General features: G+C 38.4%; 1 protein-coding gene across 2 annotated transcripts in view; it reads left to right on the forward strand.

The window, feature by feature from the left end:
* The window catches only part of igsf21a (immunoglobin superfamily, member 21a), a 224,451-nt gene that overhangs the window by 97,733 nt on the left and 99,127 nt on the right, over nt 1–27,591 (forward strand). For both annotated transcript variants that reach the window (XM_056734385.1, XM_056734386.1), the window contains exons 3-4: nt 9,437–9,558; nt 17,218–17,336. In XM_056734385.1, the coding sequence (XP_056590363.1) occupies nt 9,437–9,558; nt 17,218–17,336 (241 nt within the window). The remainder of the gene's footprint in view (nt 1–9,436; nt 9,559–17,217; nt 17,337–27,591) is intronic.

Genomic DNA, 27,591 nt, shown 5'->3' on the forward strand with positions numbered 1-27,591 from the left:
TTTAGCTGAGACTGACATTTTTAAAGTTTATATTACGCCGCTTACTAGCTTTGCATAATTTATGCCCTCTTTCCTTTATTTAGCTGTGCCACCAGCACAACCAGATGGTGAGAAGCTCTGTCCAGAGCGGCAGGTGTAGTGCAAAGAGACAGTCTCTTCTGGAACGCTCCAAACATATGCAGACACACAGAATCTGCTGTGGCCCGTAATGTCTTCTGGACCATCTGTTTGCTGGCGCTCTCGCCCACCCCTGCCTGTTCGCATCTGCAGAAGGATAAAATGAAATATTCGAACGACGAATCAACTGAATAATTATTGTCTTGACTCCATGGAGTGTAGTGTTGTCACAAGTTGGTATTGGTGTGCGGTATTGCCAACAGCTTTTAACCAGCTGAGTGCAATTATATATATTATAAATATGAGAAGATGTAGATGCTCAAACATTGTTTGGCCACATAGAAGTCCCTTCATTAGCTCTCTCTGGTCCGAGGGATTAAGCATTAGCTCTTACTAGAAGTCTTGCTGTTCTCTTTCGTAGCCTTCTAATGTCACCATGTCCTTCAGTCTAAGCCTCATATTCAGACTGCAGAATGACACTTATATAATGTGTGTTTTTGGTCTCCTCATTGACTAAACTTATATAACGTCTCCGTTTTACTCATTGTTTGGCTGGATACGTGTGAGAAATGGATAAGTTTGATTTTAGAAGTGTGTTATATTTCTGTAACACTTAAATGGACAGAAAGGATCTGTAACTCCTATCTGTAACCTACATAAACAGCTCCTTTCTAATTCAGATATGAATTAAAATGAGACTTCACAAATGATCGATTTTGAAAGCGCTACATAGTCAGCATATAAATAATTCTCCTCCTATGTTTTATGCCCAGTATGCATACATTGCACACATAAATGTCAGCTTAAAATTTTTTTTTTTTAATGGATTTTTATTTATTTAGCCTACATTTATTCATTGATTTAAAACATTTTTTACATTTCGTCTCCACTTCCCACGTGGATGTTTTTACTGAATTCGTCGCAAAGCATTCTGGGATTGCACACTCCATCAAGAATACATTCTGTGCTGGGCTTATCTTGCGCAAAAAGGCACCTTAGAAGGCAGCTAAAGTCATGCATAATCATGCCTCCAGCTTTCGTGTTGGGAATGCACCTATGATGCATTAATAGGCAGCTCTTAAGGTTTAGATTCACATGTACTATTAACACAGGGCTAGGAACTTGTGCTGTCCTTCTGGCAGAGCAATGTAACCTTTATTCGCCTCCCCTTAGTCCTGATTGTCCTTCAGTTGTAGGTTAATGCATGTTCCAGACAGTATATCCACAGCATTACAAGCAGGAGAGACTCCTGGCTGAATTCTCTATTAAATTTACCCTTCCTGTTAATTTTTCTGTTGCCGGTGAGATTAGAAGACATGAAACGTCACATTATCTGTAATCAGTTTAATGTTTCAGCAGCTACTGTACTGTAGATACAACCTTTTTCCAGGAGGGCATGTCAACCGCTGAGCCCAAATGGTACACGCTGTGGCCCCCTACTCGCACTTGCCCCTTTAAACCTCTGCAGAACGATGAAATTTTGAAAGTTTGTTTCTAAACAACATAAGCCCCCATTGACTTCAGTTGTATGGGCACAAAACCACGGAGACATTTCTCAAACTATCAAATTATGAAGATGAATAAATGATGCCATCAATTTTGGGGGGTAAACTATCCCGTGGCATCAAAACACTGTGCAATGTTCAAGTTTATTTTTGTGAAATTATATTCTTTAAAAGTGTGTTTGTCTCATTCATTGGTTTGACAGCTATACATTTTTATGTGTATCAACTGTGTCCAGTACTGTTTGGGTCTGGCCTTTGGTTTGACCTTTAAAACCAGAGCCACTCAGATGTTCTCCTCTGTCCTGATTTGGGACCCATCAGAGCTGGAACATGTCTGACAGCACGAGTTTTAATCCCACCGTTGCAATCTGCCAGAAAATGCCTCATCCAATCACGGCTTTGCCCTCCCTGGTGGTCTGAGAATAAAAATGAGTGACAGCATGCCTGGAGCATGTGATACTCACATCGAGGCAGGGGAATATTTACCACTCCAATGGACATCTTGTTGTGTCTCGACATTTCGTACAGACACCTTCGGGTTCCTCATTACAGTTTTGCATTTTTCTTTTAGCAGGCAGACATATCAATCTGTCTAGTTAGCCAGTGTTAATGAGGTGGGTGCCCTGGATAAATATATAAATATAAAAAATATGTGCGTTTGACTGGTAAGGTGCCTCATTACTGTAGTTTTATTTGTTATGACATAAAATGTGTAAAGCCTGTCAGAAATATTCTTATTTTGGAGCTACACATGACAGCACTGCACTTTTAAGACTTGATCTGTGTCATGGCTGTGTCATGGGATTGTTGTGTCTCTGTGTGTGTTCATTATTATTTTGGTCAGGCTTACCTTTTAATACTAGAAAAACTTTGAATCCTTCCGCCCATATGAAATTGTTATTTTTAATGTATTTTATATACTTTCTGCATAGCAAAAGATTTTTTTTACTTAGATCTTGTTTAATTTAGATTTTTTTATTATATCAAAACCAATACAGTATATTTGAATACATTACTTTAGTATAAGAGTAACAGTTTACCCAACATTAACATTATTTTACCCTTTACTCACCCTTATTGAGATACGCAAAACATTAACATATTGTAAATGTGGCGAATAAGGAAACTTAACTGGTTATGGTGCACAATAAAAATGCAATAGATTTAATGTAAAAAAGTGAACTAGGTACAGAAAATAGTTCAGTCTAGTAACGCTTTAAGAACCACTGGAATGGCATCTGCAAAAGTCTATCAAAGTCCTTTTAGTTTTGTGCAGCAAGTAATTCATCCAGTAAACCGCTCGCTGTACCCAACACAACAGGATCCAAGTTCAATTTCATAATAGAGGATAAAATTTCTAGCAGTTTTGGGTGTAACTACTTACTAAGTAATTAATTACTGTAATTTGTATCTTGTCCCTTGAAAAAGTAAAATAAGGGATAACTCTTATTTTTCCTGTAGATTCTTTAAAGTTAACTCTTATGTAATTGATCTACATACTGTGTAAAATATTCAATAGTGGAAATGACATCAAAATTATAAGTCTAACTTTAAAATGTATGCTTCAATATATCCTTCTCACATTTGTATAATTTTGTATGTTAATAAGAATAATGTTTGTAGTTATTTATTATTTATTTGAATGAATTAAATAAGCCGTTTCATGTCTATCCGTGAATCAGTTCTAATCAAGATTGATTTGGGATATAGAAAGTAATTAGTTATTAAATAGAGAGTAATTTTACATCGTATATGATGTACATTGAATATGCAATTAGAAACTAGTAATTAATCACTTTTTTAGAGTAACTTACCCAACACTGCTAGAGACATGCAGAGAAACACCAAATGCTGTGCATTTAGATTTAGATTTTCGTATGAATAGCCTGTTGTGATGGTGAAACGACCACACTTCCAGTTATACAGCAATACTGTTTCCTTTTCTATTCAAACACCGGCATTGTTCCTATTGTGGAATCACAATATTAAACCAATTGCCATGCAGATGAGCTGTTCTGTAATACTGAGATCAGTACAAAGCCCTGATCGTGTCTTTTTTGTAAGCGTTATAACGATGTGTCAAGTCACACTAAGAACTGCAATAAATCTTATTATACTCGAATTCCACCATCCACCTGTCTGCAAAGTTTAGCCAAGGATGGCGCTATAATCACGTAATACATTATGAATACATTGATTCATTCATTCGGCAGCAGGGTTGTGTGCCGTTCAGAATTAAATTGTGACATACACACACTGTATGTTAAATTCTTGAGCATTTTGTGGAAACAACAACTTTTGTTGATTGTTCTTCATGTCATTTCAATTCAGGGCTCTGTGTGACACGGCCAATTGAATTCAAATAAATTAGCAGATTTTTTCATTCAGTGCAGTTTCAACAAAGTTTACATTTTATCAGAAAGTTTTCTATAAATCACACATACAGTACTACATGACCTCTACATTGCTGACATCAAGCTCTACCAGTTAAGCTATAAAAACACACCAGTTTAAACAGTCTGCGTTGGCTCCCGTGATGTGCAGTCTGGTCATCATTCAGAAGATAAAAACAAGTCCATAGCAAATACTGGTTGTTTACAAAAGCCTTCTTAAACACGGTAAGACCGTGTGTTTGACATGGCTTTGTATAGTGTACTGTGCAGACATGATGAGATTGACTCCTGGACTCACATGGAGAACATACAAAGAATATTGGATGTTAGACCTGTATAGAACCTTGGGTTTGTGTTCACTCAGCAGCAGAATACTGTTGTCACTCCTGACTGGAGACGTAAATATGGATTTGTTTAAATATACTTATTAAAGAGCGTAACAGCCATGTTACGTTACCTGAAACCTTCAAGAGACACGACAGAATTTTGTGAGTGCGGTTTTCTGCCGAAGTGCAGTCAACAGCTAGCTAGCTCTCTCACGTCATTGACATACGCTTGACATAAGTGCGCTGGTTATTCTTTTGCCGTCAATCCCTAATGTTAGGGCTGTCAGCCTCTCTCAGTTCATGACAAATCGTAGCAAATAAGAGGATTGTGTGGTCCTGGAGCAAGATGAAACTTCTGTGAAGGGCTTGGGTGAAAGAAGAAACAATGACAGCAGTGTATGCCTTAAAATAGCAAACAGTTTTTGAAAAAGAAGTGATTTGGGTGCATTTTATATTCTCAAAGTACTTCATTTTATTTTAGTATTTAGTATTAATACTTACAGTTTTATTATTTGTTAGTATTTTTTTCTTTTCCAAATCCATTGCCATCTAGCGGGGCGGTTGAGAATTGCAACCAACGACTCACTCCACCCCTGCCTTTCAAAGCATCATATTGGCTCTCACAGAACAAATATTCTGTTGCGTTCTCGCTTTTTTTTGCTCGTTTGTACAGTGTCTCTGAATTGTCAAAACGCCTCTCAAAATGCTTGCCACAGATGCCAAAAACGCAGAAAATGGAACCCAGTCCGAATTGTTGTGCAGTGTGTAAATGGGATTAACACAACGTGAGGTTCCCATTCATTGTTCCCATAAATTTCGGACGCAAATTTCACACAGTGTGATATGTTATTGAGATCTCTTGTAAATTTCAGTGAAGACAAACATGAGAAAATTTACTTTTTTTGTCTCAGGAGAAACATGTGAGAAGCAGGAGACTTAACTTTATGTCTCAATTTGATGTTCATTTGATCTAGGAGAGATGTGAGATGAGGAGAGCTCTTGTTTGATTTTCCTTTCCTCTGAGTATCACTCCCCTCCTGTGTCTAACTGTACTAAATAAATCCTTGAAAAGTGTATCAGATTGATAGGAATGTTGAAATGTTGCAGATCTACATAAACATAACTTGGACAACACATGCGTTATCTGTTCTTGACCATTTTGTGGAACCCACAGCATTTGTTGAATTTCTTTGACTTTGACAGTAAATTCTTCTTCATGTCATTTGACTTCAAGGCCCTGCGCAGCACTGCCAATTCAATTCAAATTCCAGCTCATGAAAATGGCAGCTGCGTTCATGTAATTTCTACAAATAGATGAATTTTCTGTGAACCTCGCGTACTGTATGACCTCTACTTTGCTTGCGCCATTCTATCAACAAGTTTAAGCAGTTAAAGCAGTCGCTTCTGTGTTGTGTAGTCTGGTCATTATTCAGAAGATAAAAGCAAATATGAAGCAAATACTGTTTGCTTTCAACATCTTTCTTACAAGAAAATGTGTTACATTGGGTATATACATTATGTTGCAATGTCGGAAGACTACATAAGCATGGATGCTTTTCCTGAAGCGCTGTGTTTCATGAGACTCTGGTAGTTATCTAAGGTCACGGTTAGATTAAGCCATTGAACGTCTGCTGCTTGTGAGTGTGTACGTCTACAGGTTGTGAAGCAGGAGCGCTCTATAAATAACCACAGCTCGGTGAAGCCCAGGGGATGGGTTGTCACTGTTGAAGTGCGCTGAATGAAGGTAAGGGGAAAGCCAGAGCCACCATGTGGAACGGCAGCAGACGGCTTGCATTGTTTACACTCTGTAGGGATCCTCTGCCTTCCTAACCCCTATCGTTGTAGGTTGCACCCTTCAGAAACTCCCTTTGATCCGGTTTGCCTGCTTGACTGAGCTTCCTCATGGTAGTGATCAAAATTGACAGATAAAAGGTCAGGTGTGGTCCTCGCACAGGGGACGCTTGGAAGAAAAATAATGAATGAATTGTTACTCACCAGAAATTACAACATAATATTTCATTCATTGTTTTGGACATCTCCTCAGTTCACCCGCCATTAAATGTGGTAGAATGTAATTAAGCATCAGTTTCTCAAATAATGTGTTTGATTCGGTATTTGGTGTCTCAACCTCAACTTGAATCAGTTCGAAAGGAATCAGTTAGAAATCTATCCTAGGATTCTTGCTGTGAGGCATGTTAGCATGTTAGGTTGAAGGACAGATCATCTCCTCCTCTCCACATGGACGCCCACTGTGGTGCTCCCGTATTTTGGCGGTAAGGCAAGGTAGTGATTTAGTCAAATAAACTGAATCTCCGCATCCCCCATGCGCCCTTTTTCTCAAAAACTGATAATTTATCCATTCTCCTGTTATTAGGTTGTCTCTTAGGTTAGATAGACAAGATAGACAAGACAACATCAATGATGGATGTTCTTCCGCATGGGAGTTCAGGCCTGTTTTGGTTAAATGTCAGGACTGTACATTTGTGTTTTAAATGTGCTGTCAATTCAACTTATTAATTCAGGAAAAGCGAATGCAGAAAATTGTGGCCAGACTCATACGGGAAGTTTGCAACAATATGTTGTCTTTTACATGCAATATATTTTGGGATTCAAAACCATTTGCTAAATCGGATCACATATAAAGTAAGGGTGTTGTGCTGAGTGACATCAGATGGAAGAGAAAAGGCATAAAGCCAACAACAATAAAGTCATTTTGACTACGTTTCTTTCTGTATCTACATCATACATTTAATGTTAGAATTGCAGAATGCTTATTTATTTGTTTATGCCTAGTTTTTTCCATTATTCGATTTTGCACAGTGGAACCAAGTCACCTTTTGTTTCCCATCATGCTCTAGACGTTCTCATTACAGTCCTCTCCTCTTGTCATCATGACAAAGCGAGTGACAGTGTCTATTTTTCCCGAAAGGCCCATTCCGCGGTTCTATTTATCATAGAGAATGTCAGAACCTTTACTCTCCCACTCATTGTGTGCTTGCCAATTTTAGCATACGCTCACTGCTCATCTAATAATTTCATACGTGCTTCAATAAACACAAGCACCCTCTGATTTCATAATGCATGTAAACAGAAAAAGCCATTCACCTTGTGTCTCTTGGCAATTATAGATTTGGCTTTTTCTTTCGGAGTTGGCTGGGAGAGGTTTCAATTACAAGGAAAAGACATGCGTATTCTACTTATTGTTCAGTTATTTTTACGATTTAGTTCTGTAAGGCACTTTGATTTATGAACCAGGATTTGGGTTATATGAAAGGGTAGAATGCAGTTTTTCATACATCTTTTAAAGCGAAGCTGTATTCCAGACAGGCCGTGAACCCGCTCACTGTCCATTACAATGGTGCAACAATTCGGAGTCTGGAGGAATTTGTATTCAGCTTCTGGCAGCACTTTTCGTCTCCACGTCTTTTCAAAGCGATGTCAGACAGAAGAGATCTTGTGTCTCGGCATTTCAAGCAATTTAAAAGCATTATTGGAGTCAACTGCAATAGCAACCAGGACCAACCTGACGGGAAAACACAACTTTCAAACACAGGTTTGCTTTTAGCAAGTGACCTTTCAATGTCACCGCTTCCCTGTTATCCTGTAGCCAAATGAAACCGGGGCCCTTTAGCAACCATACCCACATATACTTACAAGACAGCCAGATGGCCGGAGTAATCTTCACATTCAAAGTGAAATGGTAAAGTGTTCCTCGGATGGTTTTTAAGTGGTGTCACTTAAAAATGCTCGTGGTTGACTCGGCAGCAAAATGAGCACTTCACTGCCCGTTTTTGAGACCTGCGCTTGTGGCTCTTGGGTCAGATGCTTGCCGTGACATTTGCGAAACGGCAAGCGTTGTTCATCAGAAGAGACATTTTTATGAAAATGCAAAAACCGAGCTGTAATTGCAATGTTTAAACTATACATTATCTTTTCCATTGTCATTAATATTCCTATTTCATATTGTAATTTATTTAATTATAAGAAAATGTCAGAACGAGAAAACGTTCTTAAATCCTGAATATATTTTTTCTTCAAAGGCACGCTTGAAAAAACATGAAAGATGTACATAGAGTCGTATTTCGAAAAAAACATAATAAAGAATATGTTACCATCTAGAATTCGCCAGCAGACGTGTATTATGTAAATATTTTCCTATACTCTTGAATTGTTTAGCCTTTATATTCATTGTTCCCGTAATTCCTTTCTAAAAAGTATTTAAGCAATTATGAGTCACTGTGCTCACCACGAGTGAGTAAGTGCGAGTCTCCGGAGGGCTTACTGAGGCCATCCCGCACTTATCTGCGAGGGCAGCGTGAATTGTTTGTTCGACTCAACCCAATTTAACATCGTCCTCGTGCCGTTGTTATTTCCCACACAGAGAAAAACTTGTCGAGAATCTGTGCAGAACTGATTTGCAGCACCGGGGGACATGAATAAGACGCAACAGATAACATCTCAACCGTTTGTCGGAAGAAAGACACCTGTCCTGCCAACAATTCCACCACTTCTAAGCAGGCATTAACGTTCCATTAAAATCTGTCACCCTTCTTTCTCTGCGTTCTCTCTCTGCGCACTGAAGAGAAATCACAGTCATTCAAATGCTAAGCGACTCCTCTCCCCTGTGGATATTAGCGCAAAAAGAATGGCCCTCCATCATTTACTGGGAAAGTCAGGGAGGGAAAAAACTCAAAATAAGTCAATGGGGCTTCAAATATCCCTCACCGGTGCAATATCTCTTCACATTTCATTACGTTTCCCGTGTCGCAGACCAACAAAATGCAGCAGAAACGTCATCGATCTTCATTAGATCGCCATCTTGTAGTGTACTAAATTAGCGAGTGTCTTGCTGATTTCATCATTCTCGGCAGGTTCCTTACAGCTAATTTGAATTCATCTCTTCACAAGCCCTTAAATAATATACCAATAATAACTCTTTAGAGTTTGGGATCATTTTGAAGCATGAGCGCTAACTTTGCCTGTGGGCATTGAGGTCTTGTAGTCTCTTCTCATTATTAATGTATGTGGGTCTGTGGAAAATTCACTTTTTAAGACACTTTCCGTTTCATCAATGTTTCATTCTTGTTTTTAACAGGTTACTGATGGGGGAACTATTAAGCAGAAGATTTTTACGTACGATGCTATGTTCAACACCAATTACTCCCATATGGAGGATTACCGCAGGCGAGAAGATCTGGTGTATCAATCAACAGTCCGGTAAGAGCTTCTCATTGCTAATTTATCATCACAAAACATAATTTTGGTTTTAAATATTTGTGTTATTGGATAGTTGGTCATTTTAGTGTAATATTAATTACAGGAAGTCCATGGTGTGCCGATTATTGTTTCAAAGGTTGTATGAGGTCAAAATCATTGCCTGGTTATAGGTAGATATGCTGTGTGCGGCGCATATAAACATGCTTTCTATTCGATTCTTTTGCACTCTGTTTTTTGCACACACTCACACTTTTTATGCAAGGATGTGCCCGGCTTGATGGTCCCTAAAGGACCAAGAAAAGTTGATTCATCTGATTTATATCAATAATTGATGCATACACAATAAGTAAAACATGAGGCGATTTGTAAACTTTGCCTCTGTATCCAGTGCTTTCTGATATTTGCATCCATCGAGCCCTTAGCCATGTTTTTCCATTGGGCTCTTATTATATAAAATGTTTCATTCTCCCCAATCAGGAAGCGTCATGTTCAGCCTTCCTCTCTGAACATCTGCTTTGGTGTTTTACATGGCCCACTGAGGAACAGACGTGTCTCCTATGTCACTCCTGTTACCTGAGGCTCAGCTTGAAGCTAAAAAGCAAAGCAAGCTCCAGAAATACTTGCACTTCTTCTTCTCCTCAACAAAACATTGTGATTTGACAGCTTTCTTGTCAGACCAAAAGCCGTTACAAAGTATTAGATGAATAAGGAAAAAGCTAAAGGGAAGAGATTTTGATTGTTTGTTTAACCTGCTTCAAGGCTACCAGTACTTTCTACATCTCAGATTGCCGCATGTGCATTTACTGTGTTTTTCACTTAAGCAGACCTTACTACCTCCTTGGTTTACCATGAAAGTGGGACACGGAACGCTGTGTCTACAGCAAACATACCCACAGAAACAAACAGTCTTACCCAGCAGGAAGTAAATTGACTGTAACACTATAAACAGCAGTAGGGATCACCTGTATTGACCTCTCAGTCTCACATAATGCTCAGGAAGAAAGATGGCAATTGTAGAGACAGTCGAAGTCCACCCAAGTCTAAACATGCACCCCACGGCCTGGCCAGCTGGAACAGGAGCAATATAAAAACATGATGATGTGGGTCCTTACACATATTGAAATAAAACCTCAAGATCTAAAGGAATAAGTAAGTAATAAGTAAAAAACAAAGTAGGTATGAGAATCTGCATTGACCTCACAATGCAATCTGAATAGAGTACCTCAGAGATAATGTATATTTGTAGGCAAACCCGTGAAGCGAGTTAGCATGGTAGCATTTCCCGTTTCATCCTCCCAAAGTCTATGGGTCTTTTTATGGGTTTTTGGTAGATTTCATGAAACAAACTCTAAATATTTTCACGTTCTAATCAATGACATCAGTCATAACCTGCATGTGATTTTGTGTCTTAAAAGCATTTCTAACAAGTTGCTAAAAGCAACTACTTTACTTCCTTTGGCGGGGACGTAAGACGTTTTCATACATAGCCTCTCAAACACAAGCCATCATGGGCACTAATCTCAAAATTCATGGATGGATATTCATTCACGGAGTAATTACTCACTAGGCAGCATGTGTTAATAAAGTTTCTAGTGGTGGTGAGATTGATATCGAGCGACCAATCTTGTTTTTTTTCAAAAGACTATGGAAATAATGCATAGGCTTTCGGTGGAGGGAACCAATGCAGCGCTAACTTTCGGGTTTGCCTTCAAAGATACGTCATCTCTGCAATTTTGGATTTGGTTTAGAAAGAATAGAATGACTAGTTGACATAACACTCATAGCGATAAATGGAAAACAGAAACCATGAGTGGAGATGCATGCTTTTAAGAAGAAGACTGTTTTTGCCACTTCGCTCACATGTTTTGATGCACACACGCACACAGACTATCTTTTTAAATTTCGTCAGACCCATACAAAAGCCAACATGCTTCACAAATCCTTTTCTTTGCAGTCTCCGACACGCATTCCGTAGGAGACTGAAAGCACCCAGACAGTATTTCACAGGCATAATGTCTCATTTTCATTCCAGTGGCGAAAAGCCACACCAGCAGTCCCTGCTACTCTAATTCAGCTCTTTGCCTGTAAATAAATGCTCAAGTAAGGATCATTTCGACAAGAGAAAGGCAGACAGAGATAGCCAGAGATGTCTACCGTGAGCTGGGTATATTTTTACATCTCTCATAGAAAGAGGTAAAGCTGCTAGTTTCAATCTATCTACAGTGTGTACGGCTGCTTATAAGGACCTTGCATCTTTTATTTCTTTTTATACATATATATATTTGAAAAACTTATACCTACTGAATTGTGAATGACATCTTATAGCTTTCAGTTCCCAAGACATTTTGACACACCATAAGGTGTCAAATGAGACATCATGACAGAGTAAATTAAAATTGGACATCTCTAACCCGCCCGTTCTCTAACACTACCCATCAAGGGCCCTCTTTTGCGAAGTGCAAAAGATTTGTGTATTTTTCATATTTAATAATAGTCACAATGTGAGTAGAAGAAGGCTCTTTTTCTGTTCCTCACATCTCTTCAACTTCTTTGCATCACGGAGCTACCAATGTAGTAAGATAGTTCATAGCTGGAGCTGTCAATCAAACAAGCAGATCTCTAGGACCCTCCCCCTGCACTCCGACCTGGCTTTCTCCTCTCATTATCATGGGGCCTTCATCTATCCAACTGCTCCTATGACACAGAAATGCTCTTGGCAAAACATTCAGCTTTAAACTCAGAAACAAAAGCACTTACGCCCACTGGGCCCTACAGGGCCCTTCAGGAGAAGCCCATTCTTCAACAAAAGCCCCTGATTATCACACACATCTATCAAGATTTTTTATGACTTTCCGAACGAAACAACCGTGTGAAGAGGGAGATATGGAATACGGTGTGTGTCAGTGAGGCATGTGATGTAACTTTTTTCAGTCTGGCACTCTCCTTTTTAAGTCTGGAGTTGTGGAGCTGATATTATATATCTTGACAATAAAGGTGAGGGAGGTGGCTTGTGAGAGCTGCCACCCCACTGATTCATGACAGTTTTATTTTCATCTGTGAAAATTGGAAAATGCCAATATCGGATGTTAAATTGTAGGATTTAATGTATAGTGAATTCATTCACTGTATAGACGATTTCACCGGCAACAACATACACAAACGTTATGTGTCCCAAACTTAACTTCGGGTATACCTCCGCAAAGAATCAATAACTGTCGAGTAGTTTTAATGTAATTTTTTACAATAAATATGGAATAAAATGTTTATGAATTTTAAATATATTAATATAAATGAAATAAAAATCAAATTGTTAAACTACAACCAAACCAGACCGGAAGTCAACTTTGGGCCAGATACGTGTGTTCGATATAACTGTCTACATAAAATATTGGTATTATGTAATGTTATATATTTGAATTTCAAGATTATTGGGAAGCATGCATTACCAATTTACTGCACCGTTTGGTGTTCGCTGTGTCCCATTCAGACATTCTAAAATCTACTGACAACCTTGTCAATAAGTGTGTTTACATCTGTGTCCTTGCATTGATTATGCTTAATAGGCCGACAACATGTAAGGTCATGCAAATGCCTTGTTTTTACAGGGGGAAGTTCATAAACAGGTTAAACAACACCTAGTCGATTTCACTTTGCATTTAATGGCCCTTGAGGTTGTCGGCTTATTCAATGAACTTGTCTTGTGTGCATTTCAAGAATTTTATTTTGATTATTTGTCTTTGTAAATGCACATTATAGGTGCACAATATTTATCCTGTTATTTATTAAATCAATATAAATTGCATGTTTGTGTGCACCACATTCTTGATGTTTGAATAACTGTAAGAGATAATTCTTTCTTTGTATTTTTAAATTGTATATTGTATCATGTATTTATACATACCCCTTCTCAGGAATTTATATGAAAATGTGTTGGTCAACAATTTACAGGAAATCTATTGAGCTTTCATGAATGATGCCCTTTGAGTGATTTTATGTGTGAAAGAAACCATCCACCTCAGCTGACACGTGTGTTTGATGACTCATGAAATAATGATCTATAGAGATATTATAACACCATAAATTCAGTCTGGTACGCATTCTAACATCGCACGCCCACAGCACCTGTAAGAACTGGCCTGTGCTGGGAAATTTAAGGCACATTTCTGTAATTACAGAATGTTATATTCCTGGCAGCCGTCGCTCCGTCCTTCCCAGATCACACACTTACACATGCAGCAGAGTGGCAGGACCTGGCTAGGCAAATCCTTTCTTGCATCGGTATGATTTAGTGCTAATCGGCTTTTTATTACTCTCTGATTAACAATCCATCTACATTTTAGGGCACAGTGCGGGAGAGGGACAAAAATAGAAAGGGTGGGCGAGAGAGTGGTTGTGGAGTATAGCTGGAGTTTTGGTCCCATTGAGGTTATTTTGAAGAACTGAATATCGAAGTGAGCCACACTCTTGTGGAACATCGCAGACGTTTTGCAGAGGGTTTGGGGGAGAAAAGGCGGTAAGAGACAAAGGTGAAACAGAGAGTGTTGAAAAGGAGAGGCGGGGGTTCAGAACGTTGCAAAGCTCGGAGGGTGAGCGAGACAGGAACTGTGAGAGATGTGCTGGCCGGGATTCAGAGACCCGGGCAGTAAAGCTCATCCAGAGAGAGGACACTTGCTGGGTGGAACGTGATACCAATGCCAAAGCGCAGAGCCCGAGCCAAAACTCTCATCCAATCATCACCCTCCATGCATGTCAAGCAGCCCTGGAAATGAGAAAAAAAATGCGCGAAAACAACAATAAAAGCTCTTTAAGCTGCCAATAGACAAGATTAAAATTACAGACATTTGCGAAGAGAAATAGTAGAGTGGTTTTATTTGCAGGCATTGCTCTGCTGGTATTGCCATGATGGTGAATACATTGCAATTAACACGTTAACTGCGTTTCTGCTCATCAAGTCTAAGTAAATTGTGTGAGTTGCAGGGGGGAAATACAGCGGCAGGGCAGGTGGAGCGAGACATGAAGGGAATGTTGAGAGCTCAACCGCTGCCCTCATTCAATATAAATGAGCTTGGATTCAGTCAGTCTAGCTGTTTGCTGTTTTTTTTAGGTAAGCATCAGGACCGTGTGGAACAGCGTCAAACACATGCAAACCTCGTTGGGATTGTTGAAGGCTCGCTTGACTGATGCCGTAGACATAGACTAAGATTTTTATTTTTCATGAGACTTTGAGAATATCATTATACCATTAACAATGTTGAACATGGGCTCATTTGTACACTTAGCAGCAATTATCCACAAACAAACAGAGAGCGAATACATGCGCGTTGTTCAAAACAAGAACTCAAAAGACGTCAGTAATGTTAAAGCACCGCCGCAATCGAGCCTCTTCAGATCCATTACGGGTCTTCGGGTCCATTCCTCTGTGAAAAGATTGTTTTCTTAATCAATATCTTTTAGTTTTGTTTTGTAACATATTTTAAACAAGATCAATTTACATGTAAAGCTCACAGTTGGCATGAAAATAAGGTTTGTTTTTAGAGAGTGCACTCTTCAGAAAGCAAGTTCTTATTAGAAAACATCGACTAGCTATTTCTGCCACTGGTCAAATAAACAATATGAAAATAGAGAAATGTATTATAAACTATAAAGTAGGGGGGCACGGTGGCTTAGTGGTTAGCACGTTCGCCTCACACCTCCAGGGTTGGGGGTTCGATTCCCGCCTCCGACTTGTGTGTGTCGAGTTTGCATGTTCTCCCCGTGCCTCGGGGGTTTCCTCCGGGTACTCCGGTTTCCTCCCCTGGTCCAAAGACATGCATGGTAGGTTGATTGGTATCTCTGGAAAAATTGTCCGTAAGGTGTGAGTGCGTGAGTGAATGAGTGAGTGTGTGTGCCCTGCGATGGGTTGGCACTCCATCCAGGGTGTATCCTGCCTTGATGCCCGATGACTCCTGAGATAGGCGCAGGCTCCCCGTGACCCGAGGTAGTTCGGATAAGCGGTAGAAAATGGATGGATGGAAACTATAAAGTATGGATATTAAAGGTGCAGTTTGTAAGAAATTTGCAGTAAAATATCCCAAAACCACTATTGGCCTGTGTTATATATTTTGTTCAGCTGAGTACTTACAATATCTCCAATGTTTCTAACTTGTAAATCGTGGGAAAATCGCCATTCTAAACAGTGACACAGGGCTGCGCAGACACCTGTCAATGGCGTCATATCTGCGTTACCCTTTGTTACAACCTTTTATGATGTAGAAGCCGCATGACAACAGTGTCATGGATGAATGCGGAAGTAGAGTATAGCGTCTAGCAAGCCACTAACTTTTTTCGAGCAGTCCCTTATTTATGGACAACAATTATTCGCAACATTTATAAAACTTGACCTCTTCCGCTAACATGATTTCTCTGGTCTGTCTGATTGTTGGCCATCAGCGGAGTTGAAGACAGCAGATCGCATCATTCCACGCTCCTTCACAGCATCATCAAGCTACAGCATTGTTGTTTCTACAAACTGTACCTTTGAGCAAATTTTCCTAACAATATTTTTCAGTCTTATGCTCAAGGTTAGACATCATGTTGATTCCAAGATGGAATTTGGCCCAAATTTTGATAACCATTTTTTAGCTATTCAGAATAGCCATTGTACTCCATTCACAAAATAGCAATTTAAGTAATTGCAATTTGTTCGATTTGGGTGATGCTGAGAGAAGAGGAAAGGGAGAAAATTAAAGGGAGAAAAGTACAATTATGGACCAGGTATTTATTTTTGAGACAAACATCTGGGTGTCAACGTCAGCAGTCTACTCCCCTCTGTTGAGCTCCAGAGACAACAGAAGATGATGTATGGAGGGAGGCATTATGGGTATTTGCCAGGCCTGGAGAGCGACAACTCTTTTCTTAAAAAAATGGTCATCTCAGCAGGCTCTCTCTCTCCCTCTCTTTCTGTTTGACTGGCACACAACTATGACGGAACACCTTTTTCTTTAGCTTTATTGCAGTCTTTTTTTAAGCTACAGAAGCCTAGATGCTGAACTGCCACGTTTAACTGCAGCTGAAAGTGTTTTGCTTTGATCTCCATTCGTTATATAGCTTGTGAGCAGACTACAAAATTAAGCATGGACTGTGTGAAGAATTGTTTTTATTAAACACACACATATCATTTATCATATATAGTGTGCGTGAGATATTAAAACACTAAATTAATGCTTGTAAAGTCAAGTATCACAATGATATTTGTTCATTCTTAGTCTTATGGATTGTGAAAACATCCCTACCATGAAATATTAAAACTTCTGCACGTTATAACCAAAAAAAAGAAACATTTTGTGTAGACTTTGAATAAATATACTTCACATAATAAATATAAGAGACTGTAAGAATTGGGGCAGCAAGTAATCTCCCTAGCAACTGCATAGCAACGTACAGTCTATACCACTATACCACACCTTAGAAACCATATAGCCTCCACCCAGAACAGTACTGGACTTTTTAAATCTTAGGATTTAAGATATTTTGTCCGTGATTGAGAACAGTATTACTCATTACTCAACTGTAATAATTACAGTTATATGTTTATGTATTACGGAAAATGTGCACTATATATGAAATGTTTAAAAGAAGTGTTTGCATAATTTGTCTTATTTTCTTCTATGTTTTTACCAGGCTTCCAGAGGTTCGGCTCTCTGACAGCGGACCTTATGAATGCCATGTAGGAATCTATGACCGAGCAACGAGGGAGAAGGTCGTTCTGGCATCGGGGAATGTCATTCTAACAGTCATGTGTAAGTATAAAGGCACTATGCACTACCAAAGCCCATCCTGCTTCGCTTATGCCCATCAGATATCTGGGACAAGGTGTGTTGTTGTGAAGTCTTCAGAAAATACAAGCAAGGATATAATCACGTATAAAAGGTTTTCATTTACATGTAAATCAAATTGTTCAATCACTATTCTGAATATTAAGGGCTGTTTGACCAGTGTCTTAATGTCTATGGTAGTTCAAGCCCTGGAGATGATGCTGTATGTGGTTTGTTTAGGTCTTAGATGGACATGCTTGATGTTACAGAGCTTTTGGCATTATGTGCAGTAGCTTTCCTGTGGCTCAGTGTAGCTTTCCTGTGGCTCAGTGGTTAGAGCACGGTGCTAGCAATGCCAAAATCATGGGTTCGATCACAGGGATTGCAGATACTTTAAATAAAAAACAATGTTTATTACAATATAATGTAAGTCGCTTTGGATAAAAGCGCCTGTGAAATGCATAAGATGTAAATGTTGGTGGTTGAAGGTGTTTTTGCACCCAGAAGCTGACCCACAATCCTTTACCTTATTCCTTATTCCTTTTTTGACAGTTACTTGTAAAACTAAAGATTTAAAGAAACATTTTCTTTTAATCTTAACATTTATAAGACTCTTTTGTACAGTATTTGCTATAAATGTCCCCTCAGATTAGATTTGGCAAATACAAATATGTAAAGAAATGCATAGAAAAACCTCACAGGAAATAAAGCATATATAGACTGTAATTTTATCAGTTAGTAATATTTTGTTGATCCTACGGAGGAATTTTTTGTAGCTATTCTCCTGGGCCATTTCTAAGTACCCATTGTACATATTTGTTACCTATCGCCCAAAATTCTTCTCAAAGCTGAGCTTGAGTTTACAATCCAAACACATTTATGAAACACAGACTGTTTTTAATACATCTTTAATAATATTTTTGAACAAAGAGCACCAATGTCATATTTTTTCTTTCGGAAATTACTGTATGCACAATAACTAAACTGTAGAGCATTATGTGATGTTTTAATATTTGAGTAATGAAGTTTAAGGACGTCTTTGTGAAGTGTGACTAGACTCATTCATTTATAAAATATTAAAAAATTATATAATGCTTTACAGATTAGTTAGTGTGCATTTATAGAAAAAGTCAAACATTTTATTTACATTCATAATTGAAGATGTACTACTGTTAGGCATTGTATTTTATAATGACTTTTGTCACCAAAATATACATATAATATCAATATATTAATATTTATTCAGTCTGATATCCTGTTGACTGCACCGTTGAGCTTATTAGTAATTCTCAATGTCACTAGCCACACGGGGTATGTTTATTAATGCATCATCGTGATAGACGCTTGAAGGTGTTTCCTTTCATCTGCTGCCTTAACAACACCGCAGTGCCTAAAGGGAGGACTCCAGACACTTACATGCACTCTACACCTCTCAGCCGCCTCCCTACAGCCATTAGCCTGGGACTCGTCTAATGACAGGCGCCTGTGCATGCTGCTGTTTGTCCATCACTCAGATAGGGATGCAGCCTGCTGTTAATAAGGAGCCTCATCATTTTCTGCCCATTGTTAAAATGAATAAATAAATATGGATGTGTGTGGTCCACACACTGATATTTCTATCCTGGACAGCTCCTCAACTGTCTAATAACACTGAATAAAGGTCTGTAAAAAAAAACAGAAGGGCTGATGCGAATAAAGGCATCTCTGACTTCCATTCAGAGATAGAAAGGACTCAACCCATTATAAAGGAATTACACGACGTCTGTAGTTTCCAACCTCTGGGTTGCGAACTTGCGGCCTTTTGTAGGATGGCTTGAGATCCACATGGGTTCATGAGAGATTTGTATTTATTTTATTGTGTTTAAAAAATCCACTCAATTCATATATCTCTTCAGAGCACAGAGATGCCATAGAACAACCAATTTTGGTTCTTTAAAGAACCGCTATTTGCACATGTGTAAAGGTCCTTTCCATCAGTGTTCTTTTTGGAGCCATAGGTTACCTCTGTGCAATACATTTTGATCACTTGTTGCAACTAAAATTCAATGAATACAAAGGATGAATGCTGTTGCTAAAAGTGGATATTGTCCTGTCCTTTTGAAACCTTGTATCTCCATACAGTTTTTTATACCTATTTCATTATTTTAGTTACCCTTCATGTTTGTCATTGGGTTTTGCAAATATCGAAAACCAATAAAAGGTATTAAAAGGGGCTTGTCAACTTTAATAACACAGTATTTAATCATATTAAATCATACGCTTTTTTCCAATTTCCTGAAATACTGTGATTTAGGACATACAAGGTTTTGGAAGGAGAGCAAACATATGCAGAATTTAAACTGCCTAAGTGCCTCAGAACTGCTGGTAGCATCTGTTAGCACTTTTTTGCTTAAAGGCTCTGAAACTCTTGTTTGCAAGACCACATGCAACCAAGTATTTTAACTCCTACAAATTTGGTTACAAACCCAGAAAAGAGTGAGAACCCCTTGGCTTTGCTTTATCAAAAGGAGATATTTTGAAAATGTTAAATTCTGATTACTAATCAAAGCAAAATTGTGTGTCTGAGAGCATTTGAGTGTGTGACTTGTAAAACCCTACACCTCTACAGGGGAAGGATAGCCTGTAGCATTTTGGCTAGTTGCCATCTAAGCTGAAACCAAATTATTCAAAACCTATTCGTGTCGCAAGTTCAACTAGTGTACGAGAGAGAAAACATGACAAGTGCGCGAAAGAAAATGAGTGAAAAATGTTAATTAATAAGAAGCCTTGCACATGCAGCATTTTAATACCTTAAAAGACCCTATAAATTATTATTAATATGAATAAATCCTTGCCAGGAATTTCAAACATTTGCTTTTAAGGCCAGGCGTCAATACCAATTTGAAAGTCTGAGAAGGGTCTAACTTCAGAAACTGCTGGTTCATGACTAGTAATTTAAGTTTAATACAACACCAGGTTGCCCAAAGTGCTTCACAAGATCTCAGTTAGAGACCATACACAAAAAAACAGAACACATAACAACATATACATAGTTAAAATAGGCTAAAACTTCATCACAACAACTATTCGATTCTAAAAGATGTGCTTTTAACCTGGATTTGAAGATCTAATGCCGAGAGGGAGGTCATTCCACAGTTTTGGACCTGCTTGTGAGAAATTTAATCTGTGTTGCTTTCACATAGATGGAATAAGGATTATACAAAGACTTAATTGAAATGTTGCACCTGAATGAAATGGATTGTGCTTAGTGAATAAGATGCAGCTTTTTCTAAAAGTTTTTTACTTAGGAATCTTTTAGTTTGACTGTTTCTGTTATTTTCTTTGACATAAGTGAAATTAGTACGTTCCCAAAGATAGTGAGATAGTCTTTTCTTTCCTCACAGAGCGCAACACTGCTGATGTTTGTATTGTCATTTGCTGCGGTCGGACCATCAACTGTCTTATCATCGGCAAACAGAGATGCTCTTATTTCATTAATGATGATATTTGCTCTCGCTCATTTTATTTGAAGCCTGGTTCAAATATCTACGACTACATTTGGCTACTTCAATTTCAGACTGATAGCCCACCTGTCAGTGCCTTACAAACTGTTTCTCACTTTACTCTCTATTGTTTATATTTCTTGCCAGTTATTTATCAGAAAATTTGACACTCATGTAATTCTCTGGAGGCTAAATGTCATGCTTACCTGCAACACGTGTTACAAATTAGAATTTAACTCTAGATTAGATGACCTTGGAGAAACCTGTGAAGCAAGTCAGCTAGGCAAGTAATTAGTTCATTCAAATGCTATATTCAGGAAAAAAAAGTAGAGTGCCTGTGGCTGTGAAGGTTTAAAGTTGAAAGAGCTCAGCTGAATTAAACCTAATTAATTTCTTTTGTCCGCTAACACTTTTTAATGGACAGGGAATTAAGATATTTAAACGGTTGGAGAATCTTTCTGGGCTCTGGGCTACATTGTGCAAATCTACATATTCACATATATATAATTTATATTAAAATTTTTGCTTCTGTGCACTCTAAAATACTTCCTTCACATGATTTAATGTCCTGATAGAAAAACATGTGAAACATTTTTGTGTGAAACCCATATGATCACATGTGCGACATGTGGTGACATGTTTTCCACACCTAATCCTATGTGAAAATTGTTAAATTAATTCTTATCTCTTAAGGGGTCCGGTCATTTTGAAAATTTTACTGTGGGGTCCATGCAGACTAGGTTACTTTGTGTTGTAGTACAGTCTATTTCTTGTACCAACAAAAATAATTCAATTTTGCTGTTTGGTAGAATCTTACGATGGTAAAGTTTACTTGATCTTCAATAATTTAATTACACAGGCTTGAGCCTTTATGTGATGCCTTTTTAAGGATGGTACATCTAGTATCCAAGAATATACTTTCCATATCTGGTCTGCTATCAATCACTGTAGCAAATAATGATGACTTCATTGTTTGTTGCTCGATTTTTAAAACCAATCAAATATCATACAAAGTAATGCACTCAAGTCCTCTGAGGCAGAAGTGAATGACACTTGACCAGCAGAGATCAATTAGGCAACTTTACGGTTTAAATAGCGAACATATTAAACTAAACTTACATTTACATGTAGTCATTTAGCAGACACATTTATCCAAAACGACTTACAGAGAGTTCAGAGAGTAATAAGCGATATGTCATACAGAAGCAATAATACAATAGGTGCTAATACAAAGTTACTAGTTTCAGCAAAAGCTAAACCACTACCTGTTGAGAGAAAGAGAGAGGGTAAGTGTTTTTTTCCTCCATCCCCATTTCCTCCTATCTGCCTGTATCTTCGGATCTTTTAATTTAATCCAGTTACGCATCAGGAATTGTTCTGGTTCCCCAGGTGGGGGGACATGTAGTGCTGCGCTCCTGCTATGTACATACAAGCCAATTTCATTCTGCCAAACTAAATATATGCTTTCGTTAAATAATTGACGACAGTGTTCCCGACAGAACTGGCCTTATGAGAGGGGAATACAAGACGCAGCTCGTTTGCTCAACGCAGGATTCTTGGTGGGGTGTAGAAGTGTAGGAGGGTGTTAAAGTACGCCGGTGCAGATGATACATTTGCTGATACATTTAACAGCATCACCATGCAGTAGTAGAGCACCATGGGATGACAGTTCCCCTACAGCTGAAAAATGTAACTCCAGCCCTCAAGACATAAGCAGAATTGGTCTAAAGGAACCTGCGATAAATGTCATGAGAACCAGATCATTTGTCTGCGAACTTAATGACCTTATTCTGCCATGTGTTGTTTGTTATTATGCAATATTGATGTGTTACTCTCTTTGTTCCTAAACCCTCATAGGCTGTAATTACTCAGGCTGAAAACTTTTCTTACCAATCAAGGCGACATTACTTACTTCGTGTAAAGATTTAGCGAAGGCCCCTGTTGGCAGACCTAACCAAGATGTAAAATTCATGCGGTGAACCCGTTTAGCCCGTCTTGCCCAAAACGTCCTCGTCAATTCCAGGTGCATTGAGGTTCTCATCACGTAAGCGTGAAATCCTTTGTTTTAACCTTTGCAAAGTGCAAGGTGGTAATTGAGAGGACATCCTTCACAAGACAGGAGGGCCCCGGATTTATATACCCCTTCTAAAAATGAGAGACCGAGAGAAAGCCGAAAGAAAGACGAGCCGCAGGGTGCTTGGGGAGCAATTACTTCTTCATCCTATAAACTGGTATTCACTTCAATTACGTTGCCCAACTTTAATCAAGCAGTGTGTATATTTAGCTGTGCAGCTTTTATAAATGGAGGAATTAATGACACCTTCCTGCAGCACAAATATGACGGTGGTTGGAGACTCGGTGTGGTGCAGGAGTAGCTGAGATGGTGTTGGGGGAGGTTGATGGATAGCCGCAGAGCAATTGTGAGAGTTTCCTGAATGTGCTTGTGGTTTCTGCTCTTTATGTTTGGCTCAGACTGGGTGTAAGTTTAACTTTTTGATATATCTCTATTATTTCTTTAAGGCATGTGTATCACAAAAGCTGTAGCTGTATATTATGAGTATTCCTTAGTTGGACCTATATGATGTAAATATTATGATGTTATGTTTTTTTATTTTGGTGGTTTAATATATTATATACTGTGACCCCAAAAGGAGTGTCAATAACTTAATATTTAACCAAATTGCATTTTATAGCAATCATTTTAACTTTTTTGGTTGTATTGTTAACAACAGGAAGGATCAAAAATATGTTTCAGTTTATTATAAAGTTACAGTTCCATCCAGCTGGCAAATAACTCAATTTTATTTATTTGCAAAGACATTTCATTATCATAATTGGTGCTCGTGATCCTTTAGTCTGAACCCAGAGGCCAACCTTGAGGGCCAGGCCATGTTGTGAGAAAAGATGTCCACGCCAAAGGCTTGGCAGTATCTTTTGGTGACAACGTATTAACCAGATTCATCATATTCAGCCTTCAGGCATAAAGGTTAGCATGGGTCTTGAGCTTTGTCTCGTTTATCTTGATCAAACCTCTGAGAACATCTTATTATTTCCATGTGCTTTGTTGTTCCCCATCTCCTCTTAAAGGTACAGTTTGTAAGAATTTCCAGTAAAATATCCAAAAACCACTAGGCAAATGTTATATATATTTTCAGCTGAGTACTTACAGTATCTCAAATGTTTCCAAAAGCTTTTACATCCTGAGTAGATCGCCATTCTAAACAGAGGACCGGGGCCGTTTAGTCGCCTGTCAATGGCGTCATATCTGGTTACCCTTTGTTAGCGTCTTTACTGACGTAGCAAGCGCATGACACTGTCGTAGCCAGATGCGGAAGTACTTTGTACCATCGGTTCATCTAGCATTATTGCAAATTATGTGGGTACGTTCAAAATAACTTTTACTATGATTGATTTGAACACTTAGAACTGACATTGTCACACTATCTAATTGGACAATTACTGTAAAATCTATGACTAACAATTTAGTTTTAGACCTTACATTATTCGGGTCAAATTCATTATAATGAAATAAAATGATTTCCTGAAACGCAAAATTTATAAAACTTTATTACTTTACCTCTTCTGCTAACAAGATTTCTCGTTCCAGTCTGATTGATGTATCAGAGCTACCACCACCGGTGGAGACAACATATCCCATCATTCCACGCTTCCACATAGCGTCTTGTTGTTGTTTTGATCGTAAGCCCTTTAGCTGCGATTTCTACAAACTGTACCTTTAAGGGTCATCCGTCCTGGCATTCCAATAGGAACCTACCTATTGTGTCAGACTTCTTTTCATTATGAAATGAATGGTTGGGAACAACATCTGAAAATCATGACATAACTTAACTTTATTGTAGATATGACGTTGAACCTCCGGCTAATAGTCCTTTGATGGTGAATGAATCGTTTTGGCAGTGTTCTCAACAGCTTTGTGGGAGTTTCATTGAAAAGAAAAATGTGTTTGAAAATAAACTATTTTAAATTATTAACATCTTTCTGTGAGGGTGAGGCCCAGGGGTGATAATTGTGGGGAAATAAACAATCATTAAATTACCGATGCATTTTCACACCAACACTTGCCTCTCTCTTTTTTTGTCTGTTCATTTTTAAGTCTTCAAAGAGCCAGTGTTTTGTGTCTGGAAGTTTAAAAGCAACATTATTATTTTTACTATAATTGAAAAAATGGGTGGATGTAAATTAACCTTTTACAACAAATCTTTTGTGAAACAGAAAACAGAAAAGTTCTCCAGTTTTAATGGATCTATTGAGTCAAAGCAGGGTTCTTCTATGGCATCTTGAGCAACTTTATTTTTTATTGTGTTTTTAACAAAAATTATTAAATTGTCCATTGAAAGGACATAAAACCACTGAGACATTTCTCAAACTATCTTATTTTGTGTTACACAGAAGAAAGAGTAATATACAGATTTTGAATGACAAGAGAATAAGATGTTTATACATTTTTAGGTGAACTGTCTCTTTACGAAGCAGTTTTCCACCTGACCGTCATAGTACATAAATTGATGTCAAACTCTTTCTTTTATAATTAGAAAATGATTAATTAGTGTGATTACAATAGAGAACTGGATGCTAAATTTTTATGTAAGGGATAATGTACATCTAAGGCACCAATTGATGTAAAATTACCCTAGAGAAGCTCTGGGTTTTTAATCATCCTGGAAGGGCTTTTATTTTGTCAACGGGAGCGCTCCCTGCACTTTAACCCGCTTATTCCATAATTGCGTGATTGCTGCATTTTTCTAACATTAAATATCTTTTCTGTACCTTTTTGTAATTAGTATTTAAAAACTGACATGCACATAGCTCGCATGCATAATTAATTACAAACCAATATAAAGGCTCTTCTGTGCATTACGTGCCCCTATTACATTTTGTCGACTGGACCGTAACACTAGACATCATGCAGATCGTGATCCCTGATTGGACAATCAAAATGAAATATTCAGTAAGGCCACAGAATATGCGTTTGCCAGCACTACACTGCTCCGTTCAATGAGTTTTATTTAAACAAGAATACCCAGCTAACATACAATCAAACCATTCAAACCGATGTTTACATTTAATAGCCCCAACAACAAGTACAACCATTTAACAAGCAAAAACTACTGCTTGTATACAAGCCATGCATTCATTTATACAGTAAATGGGCTTTTAGGGCAAAAAGTGCATGTGTTTATCAAAACAGCACTGCACTTTTCTGGCTTTGGTCCTCGTGTCATTTATGCCATGTATTGAAAGGGTTCTCTTGACTTCTCATTTTAAGTATAGAGGAGCCAGAGGAATGACACACTGTGTTTGCTTTCCCATGCTGCGCTATTGTTTATCAGATTACATTAGAAGTGCAGCACACAATGCCATTCAGAGGATCTGCTGTTATTTTCCCTGCGTGAACCCAAGGCTGTTTATTACAGCCTGTATGAATGTGTTCCTGTGGAGGACCGGTTGTTTCTCAGAAAATTATGCCCAGCGTGGTCAGGGCATGTGACCGATAGTATTCACTTAATGCGCTTGATCAGACTTTGGCATTATTGTTTAACAATTATTGTGAGTCACATGGGTAATATACGTTTTCGAAAATTACAGCTCCATCCATCCACCGCAGGTAGGGCATTGTCACAAAAGATCAGAAATGAGAATGCAAGTCGTAGCCCCAATAAGGTAGACTATTCATGCCAGCTAAAAGTGGCCTTTTAGTTTTGAAGACAATGAAGCTTAGGTGGCCCTGAAGAGCGTAATACAAATTCCCCAAAAATAATTTGCAAATTAAGTAATTAATGACTGTGCAGGCTGCAAATGATTAAACTTAAACATTCGCTTTCCTTTTCGCCTGGCTGCTAGCATAGCGCTAAAGCCACCCTCAAACTCCATGACGGTAAATGTAAATGATAAACATCCCTCTGTTGTTCATGATTTTCAGTAGAAGCACGTGCCTCGTGTTTTTAAAGCGAGTGATGATCTTTTAAGCTGCTTTGAAAAGTATGTTGTGTTGCAAACCCGCAAATTAAATTGGATCATACCAGTTGTTCTGAGTTGCTTTTTGAATAAAAGAAGCTGACTGAAGCGGCAATAAGAGATGAACGGAGGTTGAGTATAGAGCGAGCAGTGTTTGGAGCCAGTGACCTTTACCAAATTGAGAGTTATTCATGAAAGCTGTTTAATAAATCTCTGAGCTTACATCTTCAAACACTGAGTGACTTCAAAAGACACTTCCCCTTGACAAATAAACACATCTGTGACATTGAGTACACGTGTGGGCACCTGTGTGTTTCTTTAGCCAACATGGCGCACTTTGGTGACTTTCCATTTTTTGGTTGAAATATTTTCTTTCTTCGCTGTCTTTTGTTGTGGTTACACGCTTTCCCTCACGCCAGCTACCTTTGTAAATCCTCATCTCCTAGCAGGATATCATCACTGGCTGGGCATCTCTCCTCACACTGGCCTTTGCTGATGGAGCAAGAGCATCACCTTCTAAGAGAGCTGCTGATTGAAGCAGATGATGAGGTGGAGAAATCAAATTCCCTCCTCTCTCTGTGGTGACGCAAGATATTGAAAACACGAATACAGCCTTGTTCAAAGCTCTCTCTTTCTTTCAGCTTCCAAGACATATGCCAGCATGTAAAATGCACGACACATAGAAAGTATGTCAAATGTTAACTTCGGGTTTGAGCGTCGGGGAATGTACTGTATTATCTGCATGAGTGCTTTAGCTTTGCTTTGTGTTTCCCTCGACTGTA

This window comes from Triplophysa dalaica, chromosome 21, assembly GCF_015846415.1.
Source record: "Triplophysa dalaica isolate WHDGS20190420 chromosome 21, ASM1584641v1, whole genome shotgun sequence".
Classification (NCBI taxonomy): Eukaryota; Metazoa; Chordata; class Actinopteri; order Cypriniformes; family Nemacheilidae; genus Triplophysa; species Triplophysa dalaica.